Genomic DNA, 8,329 nt, shown 5'->3' with positions numbered 1-8,329 from the left:
CAAGGAAAAGACCGGGGGAGGTTGGTCAACAGCGGCCTGAAGGTGACACAGATTGTGCCCTGGTGGCCAAGAAGGCCACCAGCATCCTGGCTTGCATCAGCACTAGTGTGGCCAGCAGGAGCAGGGCAGGGATCAACCCCCTGGGTTCTCTTGACCTGGGGAGCCTAGAACTGGATCCTGTACTCCAGAAGTGGCCTCCCTAGGGCAGAGGAGAGGGGCAGGAGAACCTCCCTCGACCTGCTGTCACACTCTTCTTCATGCACCCCAGGAGACCATTGGCCTTGTGGGCCACAAGGGCCCATTGCTGCCTCGTGGTGAACTTGTCCACCAGCACTCCCAGGTCCTTCTCCACGGAGCTGTTTCCCAGCAGGTCACCCCTCCCCTGTCCTGGTCCTCTCTTCGTAGGTAGGAGATAACAGCCCAGTACATTAGAGCTGCTCGCAGAACTTCCACAGGGATGCTCTAGCTGCAAAATATTCTTTCCTTCCTTCAGAAACGAGTCATTCCTCTGATATTTCTACAGTTCAGGACTGGGTCAGCCCTTGGAGGTCATCTGGCCTCATGGGAGCTGTGGCTGTTGCACCTCCTGTTCTCCTTTCCCCTGCATGTCCTTTGTGACAGGCTTTGACCCACCACAGCAGAACATAAAGCAGGCTATGAGGTGTGATGAGACCTGTCCAGACAGGGAACATCTCCCATAGTAAGGAATGAAGATATGGCCACTGCCCTACAAACCCCATGGCCACTTAATGAAAAGAGAAGGAAAATCTTTAGTCTTCTAACCCAAAACTACATTTTTTTTTAAACTAGAAGAAGTGTAAATCCCCATTTCTTTCCTGCTAAGCTTCACCTGGCTGAGCTCAGCTCTGAGCAGCTCTCCTTAAGCAGACAGGGTTCTGTGAGAGGCTCAAAACCATTTCAATGGCCCCAATGTGGCAACAGCTACACCCATCTCCTGTGGCACATGTGGAATTTGTCTTCGGAAGGTCTCCAGCCCTGCTGGTGCCTCGGTGGTCAAAGGGCTGAGACACTGACAGGGCTCTTGGCTGGTGCCCACAGCCCCAGCACACCATTCCTGATGTTTTCATCTGGATGATGAGCAACAACAAGCGCATCGCCTACGCCCGCGTCCCCTCCAAGGACATCCTCTACTCCATCGTGGATGAGGAGATGGGCAAGGACTGCGCCAAGGTGAAGACCATCTTCCTCAAGGTACTGATCTTTCCTGGGGGGGAACACAGCCAAGAGGAGGGAGATGGAGGAAGGATGGACTGGGAGGGTGGGAGATCAAGATGGTGGAGCTGCGTGTTCGGTTTTGTTGGTGGTTGAATACCAGGCAAAACAGGCCCTCTGGTAGGGGTGGGAGTGCTGCTAGGAAGTGTGAACCAATCATCTTACCCAGTCCAGTGAGGGAGGAATATTTGGAAGGAGAGAGGTGTTTGATCCAGATGGCCATGAAAGAGGAGGTTGGCTTGGAAAGAGGAAGCCAGCATGGTAGGTAGAAGACAACATATAAGCCAGAGTAGTGGCATGATCCCAACTGGTGAGGGCTGGGTCCTTGTTTTTAAGGGGCAAGTGATGCACCAGAAGGAGTTGAGTGTTGCAAGAGGTGGTCTGTCCACCTCTTGTGGTGGTCTGTAAACTCTCCTGTCCTTTGTGCCCAGCTTCCTGGGAAGAGGGGCTTTGGACCTGCTGGCTGGACAGTTCAGGCCAAGATGGAGATGTACTTGTGGCTGGGCCTCAACAAACAGCGCAAAGACTTCTTGAGTGGGCTGCCATGTGGCTTTGAGGAGAAGAAGACTGCCAGAGGCCAAAACTTGCCATCCTTCCCACCCATCAGCCTCCTTTACACCAGTAAGAGCTTCCTGCCTGCAGTGGGTCTGGGGACAGGGCCTGGAGAGGGCAGGAGGGACCCTGGCTGGACACTACTTGGACCAAGAGCTTCCAGTAGCTGAGGGGAATATAATCCTAGTTGTCCCAGTCTGAGGTCCCCCACTGCTCCCATGGAGGGGGGTGAGAACTGGGCACCCTCTCCCTCATCCCATTCATAGCTGTCCTTCTGCACGTGGTGAGCAGGACATCAAGGAAGTCCAGATCCACTTGGGACTCTTGCTTTGAGCCTCTGTCCTACACCAGTGGTGGCCCTGAGGAAAAGCACGTCCCTGAGACCACCAGGCTCGGGTCTCAAGCTGCCTCCCTTCCCCTCTCTCTTGCAGAGAAGCAGGTTTTCCAGCTGCGAGCCCACATGTACCAAGCCAGGAGTTTGTTTGCAGCTGACAGCAGTGGCCTTTCGGACCCCTTTGCACGAGTCTTCTTCATCTCCCAGAGCCAATGCACCGAGGTAACCACCAGCTCCTCAAACCCAGAGGGTTGGGCTCTGGCACTGCCTGTCCCACCAGCCCCCCATCCTGCTCCCCTCCCACAGGTCTTGGGACTGCTAGTGAATCAAGGATGAGGTTGTTCGTGGGGTCCTGGGGTGGGGAAGCAGCCGCGGCGCTGGGGCTTGAGTGTCTCCAGGAGCTCCCTTCCCAGGAGGACCTTCACAGCATGTTCCTCCCCACCACTGTGAGTCAGAGGCCCAGCTGGGAGAAACTGGAGCATGTTGAAGAGGGTTTTGGGTCTCCCGTTTCCAGGCTGAGGGCTGCCAAGCTTTAGCAAGCCTGGTGGACACTGGAAAAGGTGGAAGGTGTCCCTACCCATGGCAGAGGTGTTAGAACTAGATGGTCTTTAAGATCCCTTCCAACCCAAGCTGTTCTATGATGATTCTGTGATGTAATTTGTGTCTACCTGCCTGCTGTTGGCTTTCTTTTCTCAGAAGAGTCCTTGGGAGGTAGCCTATGACTCGCTGGTCCAAAACCATGTGCAGCAGCCCAGTAGTGCTGCCAAGCAGCTGAGACCAGTGCCTGGTCTCCTGCCCTTGCACTCTGGAGCAGTAAGTCCTTCTCCCGTTCTTCCAGGTTCTCAATGAGACCCTTTGCCCCACCTGGGACCAGCTGCTGGTCTTTGACAACGTGGAGCTGTACGGAGAAGCCCATGAGATGCGAGATGACCCTCCCATAATTGTCATTGAGATCTACGACCAGGACACCGTGGTAAGATGAATCCCAGCAAAGGAAAAGGTTTGTGGTTTAGAGGCTGTGATCACTCCTGAGTCACAGGCCAGGCAGATGGTGCAGAGGGTGTGAGAAGCAGCTTCTCTCTAGACCCTTGGAAGATGGTCCCACCCCCCATCTCCCATGGCATGAACAAGCCTCTGCTGCTCATTAGACCTTAGTCTCAACCTAATAATGTCTCATTTTTGGAGAGTGCAGCAAGAGCTGTTGAGAGGCTGGAGGCAAGGAGACATTGCCTGAGTCTTTAGAAGAGTTTCTCAGCCCTGGTCTCCTTGCTGTCCCAGCCCTAGGCCACCTCCTTCACCATCTTTGGAGAAGCCAAGAGTGAAAGCTGTCACTGAGCTTTGGTGTCACAGGTTGAGTGGGTTGGTCTGTCCCAACCAGGATGGGGAGATCCATGGGACTAACCTGGGAGCCCTCACCCTGGCTCAGCAAACCCAAGTGCTCCCTTCCATCTCTCCAGGGCAAAGCTGACTTCATGGGCCGCACCTTTGCCAAGCCAGTGGTGAAGATGTCAGACGAGCACTACTGCCCCCCACGCTTCCCCCCACAGCTGGAGTACTACCAGATCTACCGGGGCAACTCCACAGCAGGTGACCTGCTGGCTGCCTTCGAGCTGCTCCAGGTACCAGCTGGCCAAAGCCACCCCTGAGCGAGGCAGGGAATGGATGGGCTGGAGGGGTGCAAGGGAGCAGGACCTAATCCATGCTTAGATGTCTCAGGTGCTACAAGGAGAAGGTAGTTGACACATCCTAGAAAAGCTGGAAGGGTTTAGCAGAGCTGCCAACCCCATGAGAGGGAAGCTCCTGCCCAGTTATGCTGGTCAAGATGATGGGCAGTGGGTCCCAGACATCCTGTTGGACGGGACACCCCCCTAAAGTGTCACATTAGCCCAAATTCTGCGTCGTCACTGGGACATGGGGGATGCCAATGGGAGCCCTGGGGTTCTTGGAGATGCCAGTTTGAAGGTCTCAAGATAAAGAGCTGTGAATTCATAGCAGCATCCCAAGAATATGGTGAAATTTTAGCCTCATAGTCTGTGGGGGTAGCAGAGTTAAACTCTCCTGCTTTCATGTGTCCTTTCACAGAACGGTGGGGGTTGGGAGGGACCTCTGGGGATCATCCCATCCCACCCCTGCTCCAGCAGCTCACCCACAGCAGGGTGCCCAGGGGCACAGCCAGGAGGGTTTGGGATCTCTCCAGAGCAGGAGACTCCACAGCCTCTCTGGGCAGCCTGGGCCAGGCTCTGCCACCCTCCCAGCAGAGAAGTTTCTCCTCCTGCTCAGGTGGCACCTCCTGGGTTCCAGTTGGTGCCCGTTGCCCCTTGTCCTGTCACTGGGCACCACTGAGCAGAGTCTGGCCCCAGCCTCTTGCCCCCCGGGGCCCTTTAGCTCTTGCTCAGCACTGCTCAGATCCCCTCTGAGGCTTCTCTGCTCCAGCTCAGCAGCCCCAGGGCTCTCAGCCTGGCCTGGCACAGAGATGCTCCAGCCCCTCAGCAGCTTCCCAGCCTCTGCTGGACTCTCTCCAGTAGCTCCTGGTCTCTCTTGACCTAAAACCTGCTCCTGGGCTGAGCTCTGGGACCATTTCTACCTCTCTTCCCACACAGATGCAGCTCACAGGAGGGGAAGGAACAGCTTTGGGGTTAGGGTACATGGGTGGGTTGAGAAGTTGGCTTTGCTGCTGAGTTGGTTCTGTGTGGAAACAGAGCACTGCCCAGCACCTTCTGCTCTGTGACCAGCACCGTATGGTCAGCTGGATGCTCAGCAACTTTCATTGCTCCTGCACCCTCTGAGACAACACGGACCCAAAACATGAGAGCCGAGACTGCCAAAAAAATGGAAGTGCCACTTCAGAGGGACAGGTCCTAATCCATGCTCCATCTCTTCCAGATTGGTCCTGGGGGCAAGTCAGACCTGCCCCCAATCGATGGCCCCACAGACATGGACCGAGGCCCCATCCTGCCCGTGCCACTGGGGATTCGGCCGGTGCTGAGTAAATACAGAGTGGAGGTAATGGCCTTGGAGCACTGAACGTCCATGTTCAGCATCCTGTGGGGCAGGAGCCTGTCCAGGGGTGTTTGAAGGCCAGGAGGGGTCTCTGAGGCTCTGATGGGGACCAAGACCACGTGTCTGCACTGTATGGATCTGTCTGCACTGCAGCAGCCCTGAAAGACCAGGGAACTGGCTCACTCCTTCATGTCTTCACCGTGGGCACCATGGCAAGGAGATGGCACGTGGGTTGTACATCTCCATCCAAAGCAGTCCCGTAGGTTGGGTGAGCTGCACCCCAGCAATCTCAGGAATTCAGGGTGGGATGTCTCTCATGGATCTGTAGATGTCTAAAGGGTGATGCATCCAATGGGGTTCCCTCTGCTTTGGTTGTCTTGGTGGTGATCCAGGCAATAGAGCCAGTGATGTTCAGTGCACAGTGCCCCACAGCTATAGGTCCCTTTGCTGCCAACCAGATCTCCAGGTCTCTGAAGGGAACCTAGATCATCTGGACATTTGCATCTGGTCAAATAAATTGTATTCCTCTTGTGTGCGAGGTGAATACAGCCATGGGGAGCCAGGGGGTGGAGAAACATTTAGGGGATCTGGTGGTGGTGGTGGTGGTGGTCTGCTCTCCCTGGAAAGGAGAGACAAATTTCCCCAGTGACACTGATATTATTCTGAGAAAATGATGCCAGCTCTGAATCCAGAGCCACTGTGGATGGATGAAGCCATCGTGGTCCTGCTCCATGGAATCCCATGGCAGAAAAAGGCTGGAAAGGGAGAAAGACAGAAAAGGGAAAGTCGAGGGCAGCAGGTTGGAGATCTCAGGCTGCTGCAGATGAGGTGTGGGGTGGATTATGTGGGGTGTCAGAGAGAGATGGTGCTGCAGCCCTGAACTCTGTGGAGGTGAAGATACCTCAAGGATCCATCACTACTTGGGCAACAACATTTGCAGCAGGGTCCCTGCTCCTGGGGGATATGGAAAACCAACTGCTTTGACTCCAGCCAGGAGCTGTCCCCCTTTTACACGTGTTCTTCCTTCTCCTCCTCCTGCTCCAGGTCTTGTTTTGGGGGCTGAGGGATCTGAAGAGAGTGAACCTGGCCCAGGTGGACCGGCCCCGTGTGGACATCGAGTGTGCTGGGAAGGGGGTCCAGTCAGCTCTCATCCAGAACTACAAGAAAAACCCCAACTTCAGCACTTTGGTGAAGTGGTTTGAAGTGGTGAGTGTTTCCTCTTCCCCTTGAGCCCTCAGCTGAAACACAGATTTTTCTGGAGCCCAAACCGTGGATCCTCAGCCCCTCACCTCAGTTTCCCCACAACGATGGAGAACATGAGGATCCCAGTTGATGATGGTTGGACTTGATGATCTTGGAGGACTCTTCCAACCTGTTGTGGTTTGAGGCTTGGAATGGGGGCGTGACCTTCCAGCAACGGGGAGGAGCCCGGGTGGGGGTGAAACCATTGTATTCCCTCCCCTTCCCACACACACTCTGAGAAGAGGCAGGGAGTGGGTGCTAATTTCACTCCTGCCTTGGAGCTCGGAGAGGGAAGTTCTCCTTTCACTCCGTGGGACCTTGGAACCATTTCTGAGGGTTTTGTATATTTTATTTTTTGTATTTTCCCCCTAATCTTTGTATATATTATTTTCCTTACCTCCCTTTTTCGTTTTCTGTTCCTTGTTGAACAATATACTTCATTTTTTTTCCAAAGTCTCTCTCCCTCTCTCGGGGTGGGAGAGGCGCGTACATAGTTCTGTTCCATGTGGGTCCTGCCCTGAAACCCTTTTTACACAGAACCAGGACACAACCTAAAGGATTCCATGATTCTATGTGATGGCCTTTCCCTAAGGGCTCCCAAGCCAGGCTTTGCTGGAGCTGCTCTAGACCTTCTCCTCCATCACCATCTCTGGTTTAGAGTTGTCTACCACCAAAGCAGACAGCCCACACCCAGCCTTGGATAACCAGCACACTTTTGCTTCCCAGGACCTCCCAGAGAACGAGCTGCTCCACCCACCCCTGAACATCCGGGTGGTGGACTGCAGGGCCTTTGGGCGCTACACCCTGGTGGGTTCCCACGCCGTCAGCTCCCTCCGGAAGTTCATCTACCGCCCACCGGACAAGAAAGCCCAGCACTGGAATATGACAGGTACTGGCCTTGGGCCACGGGGACCTGGCTGGCGTGGGGCAACCGAGGGGCATGGCTTGCTCGTTGGTGAAGCCAGCAGTGCTTCAGGGGTGAGGTGGCACGGGGTGAGGCCGTGAGTCTCCTTGGATTTGGGGATCTGGGGGTATAGCTGTGATAACTGTGTGCTCTCCCTGATACCTGTAAGACAAGAAAGGCTGGTTCACCTCCAACATCTCTGCAGCTTCATGACTCTACACTCCCTGCGTTCCTCAAGGCTGGGAGATGAATTTTCTGTGGTCTGTGCTTGCTGCTGTTATTTGAGTAAAGACTAGAAAGTTAGACTGAGGCTAGGGGCGGCCACGTGCTCAGTCCCAACCACCACCCCATCTCTGAGCACTTGGAAAATTCCCCACAGCAAAAAACTACCAGAAACCCTCTTTGCCTGCACCCAGCACAGCAGCCGAGGGCTTGGGGAGCCTTGGGAATTGCTCATCTCCTCCCAGTCCTTGGTAGAAGTGGAGACACTCTTGGCTGGGCAGAGACAGGAGGTCTGGGAGGGGATTGTCAAGGGCTATATCTGGTTCCAGCCAGAGGTCTGGAGCTGTGGTTGTGCCCATTCCAGAGGACACTTCTAGCACAAACATCTTCTCTGCCCCTTCCACTGTGGACATTGGTGCAGGTGAAAAGCCTCAATCCTTTTTCATCATCTGCTTTCCTCTGCTGTGGAAGGGGTTTTAATTGTGCTTTAAGGGTCTCTGCTCATTTCCTCTGCTCTTCTTCTCTGAACAAGTCACCACTCCTTCATGAATCCTGCAGGATCTCACCTGAGTTCTCAGTTTCTCCTCTATACTCTCCTTTTCTCTTGTTCTTTCTCTCTCTCTGCCCTCTGTCCAGCTAAACACCTCAACGGCTATCTGGCAATGGCCAATGGGACCCGTCGCTCTCGCCCCACAGGGGAGATCGTTGTCAATATGGAACCTGAGGTTCCCATCAAGAAGATGGAGACGATGGTGAAGCTGGAAGCTGTGAGTATCTGTATGTCAGCACCTCTTCAGCATCTCTTTCCTCACTGAATTGCTACTCTTTCCACCCAAATAGAT

At 54.4% G+C, this 8,329-nt stretch overlaps 1 protein-coding gene across 1 annotated transcript in view; it reads left to right on the top strand.

Moving 5' to 3' along the window:
• OTOF (otoferlin) overlaps positions 1 to 8,329 on the top strand; it is a gene marked incomplete at both ends in the record, with an annotated part of 25,144 nt that overhangs the window by 11,382 nt on the left and 5,433 nt on the right. Inside the window, 9 exons of the mRNA XM_008949970.1 lie at positions 1,060 to 1,212; positions 1,665 to 1,854; positions 2,217 to 2,341; positions 2,958 to 3,092; positions 3,577 to 3,738; positions 5,003 to 5,122; positions 6,164 to 6,325; positions 7,088 to 7,250; positions 8,124 to 8,254. Coding sequence (XP_008948218.1) covers positions 1,060 to 1,212; positions 1,665 to 1,854; positions 2,217 to 2,341; positions 2,958 to 3,092; positions 3,577 to 3,738; positions 5,003 to 5,122; positions 6,164 to 6,325; positions 7,088 to 7,250; positions 8,124 to 8,254 — 1,341 coding nt within the window. The remainder of the gene's footprint in view (positions 1 to 1,059; positions 1,213 to 1,664; positions 1,855 to 2,216; positions 2,342 to 2,957; positions 3,093 to 3,576; positions 3,739 to 5,002; positions 5,123 to 6,163; positions 6,326 to 7,087; positions 7,251 to 8,123; positions 8,255 to 8,329) is intronic.

The sequence above is a fragment of the Merops nubicus genome, unplaced genomic scaffold (assembly GCF_000691845.1).
Source record: "Merops nubicus isolate BGI_N331 unplaced genomic scaffold, ASM69184v1 scaffold16141, whole genome shotgun sequence".
NCBI lineage: Eukaryota > Metazoa > Chordata > Aves > Coraciiformes > Meropidae > Merops > Merops nubicus.
The sequence above is the reverse complement of the archived record's forward strand: the minus strand, read 5'-3'. Positions and strand labels throughout refer to the sequence as shown.